General features: G+C 30.5%; 6 protein-coding genes across 13 annotated transcripts; 3 read left to right on the top strand and 3 right to left on the bottom strand.

The window, feature by feature from the left end:
- Positions 1–3: 3 nt before the first annotated feature.
- Positions 4–1150, bottom strand: LOC124496807 (uncharacterized). The gene is made up of 5 exons (XM_047060368.2): positions 1098–1150; positions 795–1017; positions 628–724; positions 472–552; positions 4–407 (listed from the first exon to the last, which is right to left on the bottom strand). Exons 2-5 carry the CDS (start codon positions 901–903, stop codon positions 143–145), a joined length of 552 nt encoding a protein of 183 aa, XP_046916324.1. The 5' UTR covers positions 904–1017; positions 1098–1150; the 3' UTR covers positions 4–142.
- Positions 1151–1222: 72 nt separating this feature from the next.
- Positions 1223–3690, bottom strand: LOC124497074 (innexin inx2). Of its 3 annotated transcripts, none has more exons than XM_047060678.2 (6): positions 3645–3690; positions 2829–3004; positions 2326–2681; positions 1896–2264; positions 1520–1810; positions 1223–1447 (listed from the first exon to the last, which is right to left on the bottom strand). In XM_047060678.2, exons 2-6 carry the CDS (start codon positions 2836–2838, stop codon positions 1361–1363), a joined length of 1113 nt encoding a protein of 370 aa, XP_046916634.2. In that variant the 5' UTR covers positions 2839–3004; positions 3645–3690; the 3' UTR covers positions 1223–1360. The 3 variants fall into 3 exon arrangements, with proteins under 3 accessions (XP_046916634.2, XP_075589011.1, XP_046916633.2); XM_075732896.1 differs by lacking the exon at positions 3645–3690 and having other exon boundaries at positions 2829–2871; positions 2928–3322; XM_047060677.2 differs by lacking the exon at positions 3645–3690 and having other exon boundaries at positions 2829–3621.
- A 141-nt stretch (positions 3691–3831) lies between these two features.
- Positions 3832–11775, top strand: LOC124496808 (uncharacterized). Of its 4 annotated transcripts, none has more exons than XM_075732893.1 (4): positions 3832–3890; positions 9660–10247; positions 10334–10538; positions 10871–11775. In XM_075732893.1, exons 2-4 carry the CDS (start codon positions 9822–9824, stop codon positions 11620–11622), a joined length of 1383 nt encoding a protein of 460 aa, XP_075589008.1. In that variant the 5' UTR covers positions 3832–3890; positions 9660–9821; the 3' UTR covers positions 11623–11775. The 4 variants fall into 4 exon arrangements, with proteins under 4 accessions (XP_075589008.1, XP_075589009.1, XP_075589010.1 ...); XM_075732894.1 differs by lacking the exon at positions 3832–3890 and adding an exon at positions 4140–4185; XM_075732895.1 differs by lacking the exon at positions 3832–3890 and adding an exon at positions 8989–9450.
- Positions 11776–12737: 962 nt separating this feature from the next.
- On the top strand, positions 12738–15636 carry LOC124497066 (actin depolymerizing venom protein gelsolin 1). Of its 3 annotated transcripts, XM_075732890.1 has the most exons (8): positions 12809–13097; positions 13170–13665; positions 13786–13860; positions 13936–14128; positions 14195–14240; positions 14304–14838; positions 14906–15227; positions 15349–15636. In XM_075732890.1, exons 2-8 carry the CDS (start codon positions 13594–13596, stop codon positions 15546–15548), a joined length of 1443 nt encoding a protein of 480 aa, XP_075589005.1. In that variant the 5' UTR covers positions 12809–13097; positions 13170–13593; the 3' UTR covers positions 15549–15636. The 3 variants fall into 3 exon arrangements, with proteins under 3 accessions (XP_046916622.1, XP_075589006.1, XP_075589005.1); XM_047060666.2 differs by having other exon boundaries at positions 12738–13665; XM_075732891.1 differs by having other exon boundaries at positions 12738–13665; positions 13786–13864; positions 13943–14128.
- On the bottom strand, positions 15222–17685 carry Sqor (Sulfide quinone oxidoreductase). The gene is made up of 3 exons (XM_047060667.2): positions 16974–17685; positions 15810–16912; positions 15222–15720 (listed from the first exon to the last, which is right to left on the bottom strand). The coding sequence occupies exons 1-3, from the start codon at positions 17175–17177 to the stop codon at positions 15663–15665; spliced, it is 1365 nt and encodes a 454-aa protein (XP_046916623.1). The 5' UTR covers positions 17178–17685; the 3' UTR covers positions 15222–15662.
- A 360-nt stretch (positions 17686–18045) lies between these two features.
- On the top strand, positions 18046–19827 carry LOC124497083 (anionic trypsin-2). Its single transcript, XM_047060690.2, has 3 exons — positions 18046–18385; positions 18461–19026; positions 19097–19827. The coding sequence occupies exons 2-3, from the start codon at positions 18653–18655 to the stop codon at positions 19713–19715; spliced, it is 993 nt and encodes a 330-aa protein (XP_046916646.2). The 5' UTR covers positions 18046–18385; positions 18461–18652; the 3' UTR covers positions 19716–19827.
- The last annotated feature ends 12 nt before the right edge of the window (positions 19828–19839 follow it).

Raw genomic sequence — 19839 nt, 5'->3', positions numbered from 1 at the left:
TTTTTTTAATTTTCCATTTAATAAGGATTTTTCCCTAATAATTTGTTGATCATCGTTTGTTTTTTTTTCAAAGGATAGAAATGGATTAAACAAAAAAAAATGGATACATTTTGAATGAATTGATCAATGTATTGATTGAATATCAATAGCTACGCTCATTATAACCACCACCACTACCCCCGCTATTATATCCACCATTTTCTCCATAGCTACCACCCATATAATCCGCACCAGATGAATGACCACCACCACCACCACCACCGTAATTACCTCCATTATATCCACCGCTCATAGGATATCCACCACCATAATTCATCATGATTGGATGTAAATGTAATTGAATATGTTTTGGTTGTGGATATGAATAACTTTGTTGACGATTACAACCACTGCCAAGCATCATGATCCTGAATAATTTATGATATGACATATATTTAGATTAAGATTTAAGATAAAATTCGATTCACTTACATATCACCACCTTTCTTTTTTGCTTTTTTACTTGGTGACATTAAAAACGGTATCATACTGCATGGTCCACCAGCGATCATTCTTCATAATAAATAAATGCGACAAAAAAAACCGTATGAATAATGGAAATTAACCATAAATTTTGTATGAACTTACGTGCCATCTTTACCAGAAAGAACTAGCATTGGATCACCACCAGTACCGCCATAAGAATTTCCACCACCACCAGCACCACCACCGCCACCAATCATTTCTGCAATAATAATTGTGATTAGGTCATTATGGATTCAAGGAATTGGATTGGAGTGAAAAACAAAACTTACGGATAGACATTCCAGATGATTTACAAGCAACCAAAGTGATTAATGAAAAACAATGAATAACAATGATGGTCAGGCTAGCCGAGCAAATCACTCGGAATAAAGTTGCCATAATTTTTTGTTGAAAAATTAAAGTTTTTTTTGCTGGCCGTCAAATTATTTTTGTATTGGAATGTTGATGTCGCTGAATATTGAATTCGACGACGACGACTTTTATACTAATCGTCTTCATGTCGAGACGGAAGAAAACCAAATAGTCATGAGAATAATTTGAAATTTTTTTCTCCCTCCAAAAAAATAAATAACCTGAGAGAAACGATTCGATTAAATGGTCCGTAAATATCATTACAGGTATTGTCATGCGAATCTGTTTTTCTTGAGAATATAAAAAAAAATTCCATCATGATTGTCATGAATGAACAAGTCAATGATGAACGGGTCAGACAATGTTAAATTTATTTGGTGATTATCATCATTAAAAAAAAATTCAAAGAAACAAACAAAAAAATTGAGAGAAATTTCATAGGGTCATCGATAAACAAAAAAAAAGAGAATAATGTGCATGGCCATCATTGTTTGTCATTGATTTTAACATTTTTACCATGAATTTCAATCAATAATTTTATCGTATTCAAATGTCCAATATTGATTGGAAGCTGTGGGGGGGAAAAAAATAAACAAATGAAAGAATCAAGAATTTTACTTGCTATTATTAATTATTTACATACCATCCGTATAATTAACATCATTGGATAGCTAAGTTTTACATGTTTAAATTGATAATTTTGTAAAAATCTATAATGAATATAATAAGAACGTATCATTGGACTAGAAAGCAACGTTATTTTTATCAATTCAATTATAATCAACAAAGCCAATGTTAAAAGATGAAACCATACAAACAGCATGATTCGTCCTAATAATAGATTGAATTTAATTGAACATAATAGTTCTGTTCGTTGTAATTGACCACTTTGTCCATAATAACGATATGTACATGGTACTATGGTTGGAAATAGCTACATAATAATAAATATATGTTGATGATGATATTTGATATTATGAGAATTGAACAATTTTTCAAATTGTTCAATAAATCATTACCTTTTGTAGTGGATCTTCTTGCATTGTAACGTTATTATTATTATTATTATCATATGATTGAAATTTGATCCAATCCCAACCATATGTCAATATGGATCCAGTGTTTTTTGATGATTGTACAAACATTGTCCATGCAAACATTCCAATCATCAATGGTAATGAAATCAATATCCATAGATGTATAAATAGAATAACAATTGTCATCTGATGATTCGATTTGGTAATTCGATACAATATAGCAATTATTTTCAATGTTTTCGTACGATCATGATTTCCATATGATTTAATTGAATCATTGATTACCGATTGTAAACGGCGACAATTTTTTGATCGATTCCATATTGTTTTCGGTATTGTAAACATTAAACACTGAAATGTAGTGAAATTTGTTTTATGTTAGTTTAAAAATAAAAATTCAATCATCACTTACCATTGTAATCATAATTGGTATTAACCAATAATAAATACGATTAAAATGATAAACATTTTGATCATAGTGGTCAGCATCATAAAATTTAGAATGATAAAAACTTGATTCAAGAAAACAAAATGATTCGGCCATCTCATAATCGATGTTTGAATTATTTCCATTACAAACAATTGCTGGACGAAAAAATTGTGATAGAAAACAGATCCAAACAATACCCATATAGATTGGCCATGAATAATTGATATATAACCATAATGTAAAATTCCAACGAAATTCATTCGATTCTGGATGATGGGGGTCGAAAAATTTTTTGAAAATTTTCTTTATCAGCGACATGATTGTATATATTGAATTGACTGATGATGATGATCAAATTTAATATTCAAGACAAGAGATTAAATAAAATTTAGATTATAAATCTGATCGATAGATGTCGTCGACATTTTTTAATGATGTTTCAACAATTTAAAGCCAAAAAAAAATCAAATTTCCATTTTAAATACCTGAATGCATACATGTCCCTGAAAATATTTACATGTCCGCCGTCTTGCAAAGGGGAGAGAGATAAATTTCATGTATATATGACAATGATGACAACGAACCAGGAAGAAAGATTTTTTTTTTCGTTGTTTGAGATTTATAATGATATTATGAAACAAGTGATTTTGAAGTTGGGCGTCTGGATAATGGGATGATGAAATCATTTTAAAATCGATCATTCAATCAATCGATCAATAATAATAACGATGATTTGATTGTAAAGTTATTGTCATTTGATGAATTTTAAAATTTGATCATTCAATTTTCAATCATTAATCATAGATACATTGTGGAATGTCAAATGAAACAAACAAAAAAAAGAGAGAAAATGTCGAAGGATTTAATATATGCTGCTACGGCATAAAATTTATTATCATCATTATTAAATTGAATTCAATTAAAATCGAATGCTTTGTTCACATTCGGTATTAAATTTTAAAAAAAAAACTTTAAATATCTAAACTCACACCCCCTACATACACACCAATGGACGACTACATCGACTATAGAAGGTTGACATTGAAAATTTTGAAAATTTATTTTCTGTTTTTTTTTCGTTTCTTTTTCACTGACAAAATATAACTGAAACTAAAAGCTTAAGGGGTTTTTTTTACCTTTAATTTAATCTATTGAACGATCCAATCAACTAAATAATCATTGGATTGGTAATTGTTTTCAGTGGAGAAAAAAAAATCAACAAAATTCTACCCTTTTATTCAATTTTTTTTTGTAAATCTTTTAATAATCATATATACCGAAAAAAATACAACAACACATACATTGGTAGAAAAAAAATGCGAATGGAATGCCGTATATACACGAATTGTCATTGCATGACACAATCATCATCATCATCATCATCAACATCATCGAATTCAAATTCATTGCCATTTATCTCATGTTGCTGTTGTTGTATGTTGTGATCGATTGTATATGTTATTGGCCATTAGAATATTGTTGATGTAATTATCATTATGGGATGATTATAATGATTATCATCATCATCATCATCATCATCATATATGGTTTAATGCTTAATGTTTTGACATGTTTCATTCAATTCACTGTTTACCATACACACACACACACACTTTCATAGACCACAAGTCGATGATCATAATAGTGATTTATATGTTTTAATCATAATAATAATAATGAATGAATGAATGAATGAATGATGATGATGACAGTGACAAAAAAAAATGAGATTTTAATTTTTTTTTCCAAACTTATAAATTGTATGTACTGTATAGTACACTATTCGAATTCAAAACAGAAGCTTTTATCGTCATTTGTGTATAGGACACAATCGATCAAAAGGTATATATTAGGTTATTAGAAAAGTACTGTCGTTTTTGTGTATAACATTTTTGAACGACTGTCACAAAAAATTGGTAAAGGTTATGACACTGTGTATGACCTCAATTTATTCTTTGATGACCATACTTTAATTCAAAATTAAATTTTTTCCAACTTTGACCACAGGAAGTGGTGGCCAACCTCGGTATTTTGAGGCAATTTTTGAGTAAATTTTAGGCATTTTGTTTTTTGCCCGTTGTGACCCCGACGAAAGAGGAAATGGTCATCTGACCACTCAATGGAAATTCCACATGTCCTAGGAGTTAAAAAAAATTATGAGCGTAATTTTTCCGCAACTCATTTTTTCTCAAGAGCGGATCAAAATCCGGTCGGCCGCTATCAGCCACTGTGTTATTCCGCCATAGGAAAAATATGCTTCAAAATGAAATTTTTGAAAAATTTTCATTAATTATTGCACAAAAGGTTTTCGGCTAACCAAAAAGTCAATAAAAAATTCCGGTTGACAAAAAATTCCAAATTCTTGAAAATCGCATAACCGACCATGCAATGCATGTGCTGTCAGCCACTCTGTCAATGGCATTGCCCATTGAATTTGTTAATGGGCAATACCATTGGAAATCACTCAATCAATGTTGAATCTGTTGCATATCGACATTCATGGTACCAAAACAATACGAATTCATAAACGGGAACAATTAAGAATTTCCGCCGAATTCACTGGTGGTGTACCTCGGGTTTGTTTCCACCAATTTATCATCATCAATCTGTTGAGGTCGGCCAGACCTCGGTCGATCCTCCAGGTTGAAGTCGCCTTCTTGAAATCGCTGAAACCACCGTTGAATAGTACGGGTACTCACACCGTTTTCGTAAGCTTCGTTGATTTCAGCAGAAGCTCTAGTTGCCTTGACACCCCTCTTGTACCAACAAAGCATCAAATGGCGGATGTGAATATCACTTGGCCAATTTTGGCAAATTTCTTCTTTCGTTGTTGTTTGTTGCATTTTATTCATTAAATCATTAAATATCAATAATATTCAAATGATGATGATGGTGATAATGCGATTGGTAATGCACTATGTGGTATTTGAAATTAATCCGAATTTTTGATTTCCTTTTCCGGTTCATGCGATATAATGTAATGGGAATGAATTTAACGTTTTTGAAAAGTTCATATTGTATGCAGTTTATGAAATCGCCAACAGAACATTTATGCCATTGACAGAGTGGCTGACAGCACATGCATTGCATGGTCGGTTATGCGATTTTCAAGAATTTGGAATTTTTTGTCAACCGGAATTTTTTATTGACTTTTTGGTTAGCCGAAAACCTTTTGTGCAATAATTAATGAAAATTTTTCAAAAATTTCATTTTGAAGCATATTTTTCCTATGGCGGAATAACACAGTGGCTGATAGCGGCCGACCGGATTTTGATCCGCTCTTGAGAAAAAATGAGTTGCGGAAAAATTACGCTCATAATTTTTTTTAACTCCTAGGACATGTGGAATTTCCATTGAGTGGTCAGATGACCATTTCCTCTTTCGTCGGGGTCACAACGGGCAAAAAACAAAATGCCTAAAATTTACTCAAAAATTGCCTCAAAATACCGAGGTTGGCCACCACTTCCTGTGGTCAAAGTTGGAAAAAATTTAATTTTGAATTAAAGTATGGTCATCAAAGAATAAATTGAGGTCATACACAGTGTCATAACCTTTACCAATTTTTTGTGACAGTCGTTCAAAAATGTTATACACAAAAACGACAGTACTTTTCTAATAACCTAATATTTTTGATCAATTCGAACTCTGCATTCAATTTGATGATTGATTTTATATTGATTGAAAAAAAAATTTAATCAATCACCGAACAAAACAAAATAATAAAATTGATTGTCAAATTTTCGAATTTTCTTTTCCTTTTTCCATTCTTGTTTATATCTAGTTTAATCATCATCATCATCATCATCAATGTGTCATTGTCTTTTTATTTTCGACAACAAATCTATTTCGATGTTAATAATCGATCGATAATAACTATGTCTTTCTTGTATTGATCAGTGATACTTAATTTTTTTTCCTTCTCTTTTTTTTCTAATAGACTGATTTCCGGTTGTTTATAATAATCGATTGAAAAACACACATTTGTTTTAAATGAATTAAAAAAAACAACCGATATGGTTTTGTGATTGTTTTGTGTTTCAGTGTGTGTGTATGTCTGTGTGTGAGTGTATGACCTTTTCATATACAAAACAAGTGTTTACACCAGTGATTCTCAACCTTTTTTTTGTTGCGGTACACATTTTACGATTTCAAAATTTGGCGGCACACAAAGAAAAAGCACTGCGTAAAATAGATTGTGATAATGATTTTAAATGTGCTAAATAAAATAATATATAATATGTACTACAAAAATAACAGTATGTAGTGTATTTGTTGTTAATTCGTTTATTCCAGTTCAGAATCGAGAAAATGACAACTCCAACCTAACACGATCAGTTCAGAATTCAAAATTCAAAATCCAGAAAATAACAAATCCAACCTAACACGATCAATTCAGAATTCAAAATTCAAAATCCAGAAAATGACAAGTCCAAACTAACACGACCAGTTCAGAATTCAAAATTCAAAATCGAGAAAACATCAAATCCAAACTAACACGACCAGTTCAGAATTCAAAATTCAAAATCCAGAAAATAACAAATCCAACCTAACACAATCAATTCAGAATTCAAAATTCAAAATCCAGAAAATAACAAATCCAACCTAACACAATCAATTCAGAATTCAAAATTCAAAATCCAGAAAATAACAAATCCAACCTAACACAATCAATTCAGAATTCAAAATTCAAAATCCAGAAAATAACAAATCCAACCTAACACGATCAATTCAGAATTCAAAATTCAAAATCCAGAAAATGACAAGTCCAAACTAACACGACCAGTTCAGAATTCAAAATTCACAATCGAGAAAAAGGCAAATCCGACCTAACACGATCAATTCAGAATTCAAAATTCAAAATCCAGAAAATAACAAGTCCAAACTAACACTACCAGTTTAGAATCGAGAAAATGGCAAATCCAACCTAACACGACCAGTTATGAATTCAAAATTCAAAATCGGGAAAATAACAAGTCCAAACTAACACGGGTCGAAAAAAAAATTTTAAAATCTCATACCGGGCCCCGTTCAAAAAAGTTTGGGAAAAGCTGATTTATCTTACAAATATTCATCGGATCAAACATTCCTAATATGTTGATCATTTATCAGATTTGAAATTTCAATTAATGCTGCCTGTTAACCAATTTCATCACCCATTTGTATTTTTCAACTTCTTAAATAACGTTCGTAACCAAAATCATGATTTTCATATTTATACTGACTGTTCAAAATTGGCTGGTCGTGTTGGATTTTCCAGGAGGAATTATTTGCAATTTTCCAAGCATCATTATGGTTGAAAAGAACAAACCAATCTGCAAGAATTTTTATTGATTCGTACTCTTCTGTTCTTGCAATTCTGAAAATAAATCATTTTCAACAAAGATATTGATGAGCAACAAGCAAAAGATCAAAATACGACTTACGTTGAGGCTTATATTAATTGATTTTATCGATAATTCACAATTTTCACAAATTTATAAATAAAACAAATGAATTTTATTCGAAATCACCATAAAAACAAATCGGATAGAATAAATAGCACAACTGACACAGAACATATGTTCCGCTCTCTCAATGACCATATTCATACCTTGAAAGTAAATATGAATAATTTTAGAATTTTATTACTTGTGTTATGAATCGTAATAATTCGACCAATTTTCGTATTTGAAATGAACCTTTGAAGTTTTATATGATTTAAAAAAAATTCTCTCGATTTTGAATTCTGAATTGATTGTGTTAGTTTGGACTTGTTATTTTCTCGATTCTGAACTGGTCGTGTTAGGTTGGATTTGTTATTTTCTGGATTTTGAATTTTGAATTCTGAATTGATTGTGTTAGGTTGGATTTGTTATTTTCTGGATTTTGAATTTTGAATTCTGAATTGATTGTGTTAGGTTGGATTTGTTATTTTCTGGATTTTGAATTTTAAATTTTGAATTGATTGTGTTAGTTTGGACTTGTTATTTTCTCGATTCTGAACTGGTCGTGTTAGGTTGGATTTGTTATTTTCTGGATTTTGAATTTTGAATTCTGAATTGATTGTGTTAGGTTGGATTTGTCATTTTTTTTTTTTTTGATTTTGAATTTTGAATTCTGAACTGGTCGTGTTAGTTTGGATTTGTTATTTTCTCGATTCTGAACTGGTCGTGTTAGTTTGGACTTGCCATTTCTAGAATCTAGCACTTTTTGTAAAACATTGATTAATAAAAAATTGTTTAAAGAAGAATTGCTTTTATTTGTTTGTTTAATTATACTTATTTTTCCTATGTTGGTTCCACTACAAACAATTCGCACAACTATTAATAGATATTTGAATAATCGAAGTACATGTTTTTGATTCAGGATTACCATAATATTCAAATGTATCAAAACAAAAAATATTTTCATTTTATTAAATCTAAAATTTCGCGGCACAATCTTAGAATTTCGCGGCACAATCTTAGAATTTCGCGGCACACAAAAGTGCCGCGGCACAGTGGTTGAGAATGACTGGTTTACACATTGATCGATCAATTCGGAATTTTTTTTTTTACTTATCAATCATGATCAATGGCAAATTTTAATTTTTTTTTTAATTTTGTTCCTGTTACATTTGTCAATGACCATTCGATATGTGTATATATGTGTGTGTGTGTGATCGATTGTAAAATGAACACCTGAAAACTACCGTAGTTATAAGTGTTAAATTGCCGAAACAAAAAGTTTTGGTTCAACAACAACAACAACAATTGCCAATAATTATATTATAACGTAAAAAAAATTGGACAATTTTGATGGGCAAAAAAAAACACTTGTTGCTGCTGTTTTGTTCGTTGTCAATCATCATCGTAATCATAAACTGTTCTGGTTCAAACCAACCAGCCAACCATCCATCCATACATACATTATTGGTACAATTTGATCTTTTTGAATCAATTCAATTTGACCGTGTAGTTGTTGTTCCAGAAAAACTTTTGTTTCATTTGTTTGTAACACGCCTACAAACAATCATTTTGTCGTCATTATACACACACACACACACACACACAAGTATATACATCGTTTACATCCGACCTTCTAACACGACCACCATAACCATCATCATAATCATATAATCATTGCCAAGTAACTTAATTTGTAGTTGTTCTTATTTTTTTTTAAAAAAAAGCTTTTCTCTCTCTCATTATGATAGATTGTCTGTTTTTTTTCTGTTTTTGTTTTTGGATCGTATGCATTTGAAATTTCGAAAAACAACTTTTAATTTCTACATTTTTTTTTATTTTGTTTGTTATTATACCAACACTAAACTACCATCACCATTCCATTTATCATAGGATCAAATTTTGGAAAAAAAATATGATTTGATCATCATCAAATTTGCCATTGAAATTCAATCCGATTTCAATTTGTTGATTATATTGTCGTTTCTGGTTTGATAGTTTTTTTTTTACTTCGTTCTTTCTTGAATCAACAATGAACAATAATAATGATCTATAATGATGATGAATAAACAATTCAAGAAATTTCATCCAAAAACACCGAATTTGGATAATTCTTCATTATCACAATTAACATTAATTTCATCATCATCATCAAATTCATCTCGATCATCATCACCGCCATTATCATTGGCTAGCCAACAATCAAAACAATTATTACGAAAGAAAAATTGTTGTTGTTCTGATTCAAATTTTCTATTCCAATCGGGTACCGAATCATTATCATCATCTAGATCATCATCATCATCATCGTCGTCGTCTGGTTTTAATCGTATCAAATGTCATTGTCCAAATGTTTATAAAAATCATTTATTGAAATCGAATATGAACTATGATGATAATAATAATAATAATAATCAAATTGAAAGTGCCAACAACAAAAATATCGGCCAGAATGGCCAAAGACAAAAACCAGATCATAAGGTTTGTGTGTATCTGTATTACATCATATGTAATATTCTTTAAATTATCAATTTTTACATAAATTCTCTTTTCTCCATCATACATAGGTTCTGATGATGGATGGAACACATATGAAGCATATAATTTTGAATAATCATAATGATCATCAACTAAAACTAAAACTACAACCAATATGGACATCTACAGTATGGCCATGGCAACAGGCAAATTTTCAACCATCATTTTCAAAAAATATTGATGATAATGATGATGATGAAGATGAACAATCTGCTGGTGTCGTCAAACTTGTTGGTATGTTAAAATTCTTTTATTCATTCACATTTGGTTCTTGTGTATAGTGTTGTAAAGTGAAAATTATTCTAAATTTAGATTTTTTCTTTTTTTTTCATTGTCTGTTTTTGTGTTTTTGTGATGATGGGCGTTGTTTTGAATTTAATTCTTTTTATTCTGAATTTTTTTTCTAATTTGACTTGTTCATGTATACAAAGTATATGTGAATATTTGTCTCTCTCTCGCACAGTCTATTCTGGAGAAGACTGGGAATTTACCATCCATTCGGATGGATGAATAATGGATAATAATGATAATAATAATAATAATAACATATTATTCACTACACTTAGGATCATTTTTAATTGGAATCCTATTTTTATCTTTGGTCGCTATTGCTGTATTTATTCGTGTTGAAACAAATAAATCTACGACTACGACAAGAACAACAACAATGATGGATATGGCAGCATCATCATCTCCAACAACAATGACATCGAACCGTATAAATTCAATGATTATAACAAACAATAATAATAGGAGCAAAGAGAAAAACAACAGTGGCAATACTAATAACAATAATGATAATCATCATCAAAATGGTGCCATCATTTTGGCATCACTATTATCATCATCACCATCAAGATTATCATCATCATCTATCAATGAAAATGTTGAGCCAAATCCAACATTAAGAATGGTAAACAATTTATTACTATCAGATAGCTCCAACGCCAGCAATAACACCAATAACAAGATCAACAATAGTAAAAAACGTGAAATTCAACAACCACAGACAATATCTGAAAGACAAGAAATAAATGATTCGAATCTGATTCCATATTCTGAAGCCAAATCTTTGCCATCATCAATATCATCGACAACAATTAGTTCAATAATAATAAATGGATCCAATTTAATGCTTTCAAATCAAATGAATAGGTCAATAACAGAACAATTACCCAAACATCAACGTATTATAATCGAAATGGACATTATAAAGGTCACTAAACCAATGATATCTAATGATGATGATGATGGTGGTGGTGGTGATGGCATTGATGATGATGTTGACAATGTCAATGATAATTCATCATCATCCTGATCATGATTATTGTTAGATGAAATATTGTCCAAATTGACACATATCCAAAATCAATGTCATTTTTTTAGGCTGTCTTTTTTTTCTATTCTTTCATTTATAAATTTTATCCTTGAATTTTTTTTCTGAATTTTGATTAAATCATTTTATATCAAATCGATGATTCACTGGTGTTTTTGTTTTTGCATAAGAATTTTGTTTTCAGTCAAAATCTGACGAATATACTGGAAGAAACTAAACAAACAAATTTCATGATTTTTTTTTTGGTCTAAAAATAATCTACACATCTGTCGAGTTGCAAAAAAAAAGAATTATTAACTTAACTTTGACTTAATCAAATAAAGACAAACATTAAATGACACACACACACACTTATTCACTAAACACAGAAACCAACAAATCGAAATTGACTAGATTTCGATGTCTATTAGCGAGAAAGACAAGAATTAACAACAACAACAACAACAAGAATCATATAGCAACAACAGATGCAATGATTTTATTTTTATTCTTACTGTTGTTGTTGTTGTTGTTATTGTTGTTGTTGTTGACGGTATTTGGTATTAAAATTTGTGCAACTCATATATATGTTGTAAGCCAAATTTTTTAAAATTACATGGAGCCTACAAGAATATTTTTGTTGTTGTTTGTTGCACAAAAATAGAATTCAAGATTTGGATCATTTTTGATGAATTTTTTTTTCAAAAAAAAAATTTTTTTTTTTACGACTGAATAACCAATCAATTTTATTGTCGTATGAGATGAAATAAAAAAAAAACAATAAAAAAAACGATTCGATCCACCCGGTTTGAGCCATTAACGATAAATTTTTGTACAAATGTTAAAAGAAAAAAAAATTAAAACAAACATGAAATTTTTTTTTTATTATTTTCCATCAATGACATGTGAATGACACAATCACCCACCCACAATCTGTCAACGATATTATATGGATTTAATTGGAAATCTGTATATTTTTTTTCATATGTTTAAAAATTGTCAATGCATTTGATTTTTTTTTTACTCTACTTTACTAGGAGATATTCACCATGGTTACCAGTAGCAAAATGTTATCATCATTTTATTTGTTTCCTTTTTTTTCTTTTCAGAGAAAAATCACATCATTCATTCATATTTATGACATTGCATTTATGTTCTAATATAATAATAATGTATATATGTCTATGGTAAGCGGATGCGAACGATTTGATTTCCATATTTTTCATCATCATGATGATTTAAAAATTTAGTTGATTCCAGATTGTTATATAAATTCATGCTGTGTGAAAGATTATTATAATCATCTTTCATCAAACCAACATCATCATCATCATTTTTTTGTTACTGGTTGCAAAGTAATTTGAAACTAAACGAAACAAACAGTGGTGGAAAAATAAAAACCGGTTACATTCATATGAAGAATCTATCCTCATCTATAATCGAATTCGTTTTGGTTGTTTGTTTCCATAATATAAAATGTTAGTGGTTTCGGTCTAGCTATTTTTATCGTTGTTCATGCATTCATTCATTCATTCATTTATTCAAAACAGAAAAAAAACTTACATAACAATTCATTGAAAGTGAAAAAGAATGTGTGTGTGTGTGTGTGTGACAGTGTGTCAGTCGAAATAGACTTGATTACAATCAACGATTTGATTACGACGCCCAAAACTGATTTATTCTTCAGAAAATGGTCGACGACAGAAACAAAAAATTCTTTTGAGTAGGCGTAACAGTTGTTATGATTCAGAATGTTTTCATCATCATCATCATCATAATTATCAGCGTTGAAGTTGTTGTTATTTTCCAATTTCAATTCAATTCAATTCATTCATTTGGTAAATTCGTGTTTGTGTTATTGACAAAAAAAAAGAAATTTTTTTTCACACAAAAAAAAACTTTGAAAATTTCAACTTATCCTGCAAGTGTTCTTTTGACAAAACAAACGAAAAAAAAAATTTTACACAATAAACAATGGCTGCACATGATAAAAATTTCGATGTAATTCCAATCGGTCACACCTTTTTCTTTATTTGGCGTATAAAGGTTTGTTATCATTGTAATTGTAATTTTAATGTCGTTGATGATATATAATGATCAAATATCACGAATTTATTTATTTTGAATCATTAATCATAATTAATCATTTAAATCATTTGATCCTAGCAATTTGAATTGGTTCCAGTGCCAAAAGAAGATTATGGCAAATTTTACAAAGGAGATTGTTATATTGTCGCTTGTGTAAGTGTACCGAATGAGAATGGAATTTTTTTTTTAAATTTCTTTTTCACCATTTCTCATTATTTAATTATTTAGTGTACAGAAAATCCAACCGGTGGTCATTCAAAAATGGAATCAAAACCAATTCTAAATGGACATGGTTATTGTCATATTCATTTCTGGATTGGTAGTGAATCAACCAAAGATGAAGCTGGTGTTGCCGCAATCAAATCCGTTGAATTGGATGATTTTCTTGGCGGTTATCCGGTACAACATCGTGAAATTGAAGGTTTGTATAGAATAATAAACAAACTCGAAATTTATTCCAATTTTTTTTTTTGCAATCAATCAATAGAATTTGAATCCAGACAATTTTCTTCCTATTTTAAGAATGGTATCATGTGAGTATTGATATATTTTTTTCCCATTTTAAAATGTAAATATTTTTACATCTTTTGATTCAGTTATTTAAAAGGTGGTTACGAAAGCGGCTTTACCAAAATGATTGATGAATTGAAGCCATCATTGTTGCATGTTAAAGGCAAAAAACGTCCAATCGTTTATGAATGTGCTGAGATTAGCTGGAAAGTTATGAATAATGGTGATGTATTCATTTTGCTTGTACCGAATTTTGTTTTCGTTTGGACCGGTAAACATTCAAATCGTATGGAACGTACTACTGCTATTCGTGTGGCTAATGATTTGAAATCTGAATTGAATCGTTTTAAATTATCATCAGTCATCTTGGAAGATGGTAAAGAAGTTGAACAAACATCCGGTGCTGAATATGATGCATTCAATAAAGCATTATCATTGGATAAAAAAGATATTGATCTTAAACAAATGCCAAAAGGCTATGATTATGCTGCCAGTGATAAATCTTTTGAATCACATGAACGTTCATTCGTTACATTGTATAAATGTTTCGAAGGTACTGAAACGATTGATATTTCGTTTGTCAAAAATGGACCGTTAAGCCGTGCTGATCTCGATACAAATGTATGTTTTCCTGTAATATTTTAAAATTATTATTACTAATTATGAATTGAAATTTATTTCATAATAGGATACATTCATTGTTGAAAATGGTTCCGAAGGTTTATGGGTATGGGTTGGTAAGAAAGCCACACAAAAAGAACGACAATCGGCCATTAAATATGCAATGGAATTGATTAATAAGAAAAAATATCCAAATAATACACCGGTAACCAAAGTATTGGAAGGTGATGAAAGTGTTGAATTCAAATCATTATTTGAATCATGGCAAATGAGCGAACAGGAAAAAATTACCAGTGCACGATTGTTTCGTGTTTCACGAAATGGTATCTTTAAACAGGTTGCCAATTATGAACCAGATGATTTGGAAGAGGATAATATCATGATTTTGGGTATGTGTATTTTAATTTTCTAATAACAACATCAAAATAATAATAATAATAATCAACGGGTTAATAAATTTGATAAAATTATAACAATCTGATTTTTTTTTCATTTCATTTCCAAAAAAAGATGTTATGGATAAGATTTATGTTTGGATTGGTAACCAATTTGCTGAACGTATAGCCGATGAAGCACATGTTGATAAAGTAGCCCAACGTTTTATACAAGAGGATAAAAGTGGCCGTAAATTTCAACCAAATCAGATTATAAAACTAAAACAAGGAAGTGAAGATGGTGCATTCAAATCATATTTTCCTAAATGGAACTGAATTAAATGATTTCATCATCATCCATGTTTGGTGTTGATCGAGATGAATTTATAGAATTTTGAATTAAAAAAAAATCCGAATTTTTCAATCCATGTGCCAGATTTAATCAAAAATTCACTTAAATCCAAAATGAATTAGCTTTCGAAATATTGATGGCCCACTCCAATAACCTCTGAAAGATCAAAATGAATACAACATTAGAATCAATGTAAATGTAAACATGTCAATCAATCAATCGATTGAATATAAAAGCAAACTTACTTGAGCATACCATTCCAATAGACGAATGGTAGCATGTATTTTTTCACATAAAACATCATTCGACGTTCTTTTGATTGATTGAACGGAAATGTTTCCAATGGTTGTAATTGATAATCAAATTCAGCCATAATACATCGATTATTACCCGTAACAATCGGGCAGGATGTATAACCATCATAGTTGGATTTGAAATTAATTTTAATTCCATCAACATGATCGCTATCCTTATATTGTATGAATTGTAACAAATTCTTGGCTAGAATAGAATTTTGCGATGCAATAGCTGCGGCCGTTTTTGATGTTGGTAATGATGAACAATCACCTAATGCAAATATATTCTCATGTTCAACGTGTTGAAGTGTTTTCGGATCAACAGCAACGTATCCATTACTTGTATTATTGGCCAATGATTTAAGAAATTTAGGGGCACTCATTGGTGGCACTGCATGAAGCATGTCGTATTTCACTTTCAATAATGGATCATCCGGTCGATCTAGATTCTCAAAATAGGCCAATCGTTTTTTCATGTCAACACGAACAAGATTATGTCGAACTGTAACATTTAAATCGCGCTGTCGACATAATTCCATTAATGATTTTGCATAATGTTTTGCAGCAAAAATTATTGGTAATGATGTGAAATAGGCGATTTTCGTTTGATCTCGGACACCTTTTTGGCGAAGATATGCATCTGTCAAATACATGATTTTCTGTGGTGCTCCAGCACATTTTATCGGTGTATTTGGAAACGTAAATATTGCATTACCACCTTGAAATTGTTGTAATGTTTTCCATGTTTTTGTGACGAAACTATCTGAATAATTTGAACATACACCGTTATTTGGTTCTTCTAATGCTGGTAATAAACCTTCGATTTTATCCCAATCAATGTGAATACCAGCAGCTAACACTAAATATCGATAATTAACGGTTCCAGTTGCGCCGGTTAACATGACATTATTGGATTTGGGATCGATACCCGAACATGTTTCTTTAATCCAATCGACACCATTTGGCATAACCTGTGCCATTGGCCTACCTGATGCTGATAGATCTTTTAGTCCGGCACCAACCAACGTCCAATATGGTTGATAGAAATGAGTCTATGAACAAGAACAAAGAAAATTTATTTATTAATCAAAAAAATCCAATTGAATTTCATACATTTCGTGGTTCAATCACTGCGATTGAATTTGATGGTCGTTTCATTGCACGAAAATAACGAACGAAACGAGATGCAATGGCCAGGCCACCGGCTCCACCACCAACAATGACAAGTTCATAGGATTTTTTCGGCATATCCACTGGCATTGTGGCCATGGTACGCATAAAAATCCGATCAACAATCAATATACGGTTGGAGAACATTTTTAATTTCGATGTAATGTAATAATCAAAATCAGTCAAAAAAAAATTAACAAGCTTTCAAATAAAAACTGATCGATCGATCATAAATCAAATGATGATTTGATCACAGACATTTATAATATTGAAGAATGGAAATTGTGCATAAGTGTGTGGCAACAAGCCAAATATCATCAAAAGCGTCTGACAATTATGATGTGATCATTGTTGTTTGCATATCCTTGTAATAAAACATGATATGGAAAATCATCATTGAAACTTTGTATTCTCAATATATTTGTGAAATGGGCGTGCACAATATTTCGTAACACATGAGCAATATTCAACACACACAAAGACATGATCACTGTTGAAATAGTGATTGAGATTCCTTTTTCTTATTTCTATTCAATCATTTGATGTTAATTTCATTATATCTTAGTGGATTGATTTTTTTTGAATTAAAAAATCACAATCTATAAACCCAGAATTTGAATCATTGACCAAAAGCTACATAGGTTATAATGGGTGTAACTTTGTCCAGCTTGATTCATGTTAGTCAAATTGGCTGACAATTGAATTCTTTCCATAAATTATTCCACTACGTGTGTCTGTGATGTAGTGGTTGCATATCTGCTTCACATAATGACAAGAAAAAGAACACGCAGAAAGTCCCAGGATCGAAACCTGGCAGACACACATACATACACGTATACCACCACTCATTGATGTGGTGTGTGGATGAAGTGGAATATTTTTTTTCCAATTTTTTATTTCAATCAAAAATCATAAACACACACACATGTACTACTACTACTAATGTCACACACACACAAACACACAGGACACACACTTGTTGTGTTTTAACCTTTGATTAGTTGACAAATAAAGTTCTTCAATTCAACCGTTGGTCGGAATCTTACTTTATTTTTTATTTCAATCAAAAACCATAAAATTAATTTCATCTATAAAACGTACTGGAAGATTGATATATCCAAAAAACGGATATATAAAGAAAAATTTATGATATAAAAAATGGTGCAATAATCAAGTTATCATGAATGTCAATGATGATTTTTTATTATCCATTATGATGAACCAAAGTTTCATCACTACCATCATCAGGGTATTTTCTGTTTATATGGGATTACAAGGTTATCGTCCAATTACTGGATCCATCATCAACAACATCACGTGTATTGTAAATGTTTATTATATTGGATCTATTTGTGGTAAATATTAAAAAAAAAATTTACTATTTCCCTATTCGAGTTTATGGTCTTGTTTTTTTTTCTCCGGATAAACAGCTTTTCTACCATTTATTTCATGGTACATTGGCAATAATAATAGATTTGGAACCAAAAAAAAAAAATTTCTGCTTATAAAAAAGGCTTGTAATGGAAAGTTTTGGAAAGAATCATTTTTCGACAAACCAAAAAAACAACAACTGAATCCACTTTTGTGTTCCAAAATTAATCAATATTTTTTTGTGAAAAAAAATGAAGACAATTTCATTATTTTTATCAGCCATGATCATTGGTCATCAATTGATAGCCAATGTTGATTGTTATAATTTTGATTATAGCAATTTCCTACCATTTTCAACGAATAAATTGATTAAAGCCGAATCAGCAGATGGTGGTGCTGTTGCTGCTGATGCTGATGCTGTGACTACACCACCGGCTCCATGCGGTATTAGCCCGATTCCATTGGATTCCGAAATGAATGAAACAATGACAGCCAAATTAGGTCAAGTTGTTTGGCATGTAGCTGTTGAATCGAAAGGATTGATTGGTGGAGTTTGGAAAATTTCCTGTGGTGGTGCAGTAATCACTCCACAAGCAGTACTAACGGCCGCTTCCTGTGTGGATGGGTAAGAAGTTGATTTGTTTTTTTTGTTTTAAAATTATTTAAATTTTAATTGTGCAAAAATTAAATCGCAGGCAATTCTCCGGTATGAATCGAGCTGAAGCCGGTATTATTGAATTACCAAAAGGTGGTTTTTTCAAAAAAGGTGCCGGACAATCGGAACCAACACAAGCTTTTATTGAATCTGTAAAAGTTCATCCAAATTTCGATAAAAAAACATTGGCAAATAATCTGGCTGTTTTACGTTTAGCAATGCCATTTGATTTTGCTAAAACCGATGGAAATATTTCAAACATTTGTATGCCAAATGTTCCAGTAAATCATGTGGAAAGTGATGAAAAATTATTCATTTCTGGTTGGGGTGCTGGTATTGATGGTACAATTCTGCGTAAAAAACTTCAAATTCAACCAGTACAAATTGTTGATTGTCCAGCCGATCAACCGCGTAACAAAAATGAATTCTGTGTTTCACAAGAAATTGATCAAATGACAGAAACAGGAACAATGTCCGAACAACAATGTGAAGGTGATATTGGTGGCCCATTATTCACATCTAATACCGATGCAAAAGGTTCCATTCTATTAGGTATTGCATCACATTGTACAAATTGTACCAGAGATAATCCAATGATATTTACCGATGTATTTCCCTATTTACAATGGATTCATGATTCATCTAAACCACATTATTAATTGATTTCAAATTTATTTGCTCATTTTATTTGGTTTTGTTTTTCAATGATTAAATCACACAACAACAAAAATAAAATAAAATAAAATTCAATAAACGTGTATGATTGCTGGCTATATAATGTTG

This window comes from Dermatophagoides farinae, chromosome 7, assembly GCF_024713945.1.
Source record: "Dermatophagoides farinae isolate YC_2012a chromosome 7, ASM2471394v1, whole genome shotgun sequence".
NCBI lineage: Eukaryota > Metazoa > Arthropoda > Arachnida > Sarcoptiformes > Pyroglyphidae > Dermatophagoides > Dermatophagoides farinae.
Note: the sequence above shows the minus strand (reverse complement) of the source record. Positions and strands in the feature narration are given on the sequence as shown.

Coding starts and splice junctions, on each gene's coding strand:
- LOC124496807 (XM_047060368.2), bottom strand. CDS start 903: ATGGCAACTTTATTCCGAGTGATTTGCTCGGCTAGCCTGACCATCATT. Junction 725..794: donor ATCATCTGGAATGTCTATCC/GTAAGTTTTGTT, acceptor TTATTATTGCAG/AAATGATTGGTGGCGGTGGT. Junction 553..627: donor CTTTCTGGTAAAGATGGCAC/GTAAGTTCATAC, acceptor TTTATTATGAAG/AATGATCGCTGGTGGACCAT.
- LOC124497074 (XM_047060678.2), bottom strand. Junction 2,265..2,325: donor TACCAATTATGATTACAATG/GTAAGTGATGAT, acceptor ACTACATTTCAG/TGTTTAATGTTTACAATACC. Junction 1,811..1,895: donor AAGAAGATCCACTACAAAAG/GTAATGATTTAT, acceptor ATTATTATGTAG/CTATTTCCAACCATAGTACC.
- LOC124496808 (XM_075732893.1), top strand. CDS start 9,822: ATGATGATGAATAAACAATTCAAGAAATTTCATCCAAAAACACCGAAT. Junction 10,248..10,333: donor GACAAAAACCAGATCATAAG/GTTTGTGTGTAT, acceptor CATCATACATAG/GTTCTGATGATGGATGGAAC. Junction 10,539..10,870: donor TGGTGTCGTCAAACTTGTTG/GTATGTTAAAAT, acceptor CACTACACTTAG/GATCATTTTTAATTGGAATC.
- LOC124497066 (XM_047060666.2), top strand. CDS start 13,594: ATGGCTGCACATGATAAAAATTTCGATGTAATTCCAATCGGTCACACC. Junction 13,861..13,935: donor ATTGTTATATTGTCGCTTGT/GTAAGTGTACCG, acceptor TTAATTATTTAG/TGTACAGAAAATCCAACCGG. Junction 14,129..14,194: donor ACAACATCGTGAAATTGAAG/GTTTGTATAGAA, acceptor ATCAATCAATAG/AATTTGAATCCAGACAATTT.
- Sqor (XM_047060667.2), bottom strand. CDS start 17,177: ATGTTCTCCAACCGTATATTGATTGTTGATCGGATTTTTATGCGTACC. Junction 16,913..16,973: donor CAGTGATTGAACCACGAAAT/GTATGAAATTCA, acceptor TCTTGTTCATAG/ACTCATTTCTATCAACCATA. Junction 15,721..15,809: donor TATTGGAATGGTATGCTCAA/GTAAGTTTGCTT, acceptor TTGATCTTTCAG/AGGTTATTGGAGTGGGCCAT.
- LOC124497083 (XM_047060690.2), top strand. CDS start 18,653: ATGAAGACAATTTCATTATTTTTATCAGCCATGATCATTGGTCATCAA. Junction 19,027..19,096: donor GCCGCTTCCTGTGTGGATGG/GTAAGAAGTTGA, acceptor ATTAAATCGCAG/GCAATTCTCCGGTATGAATC.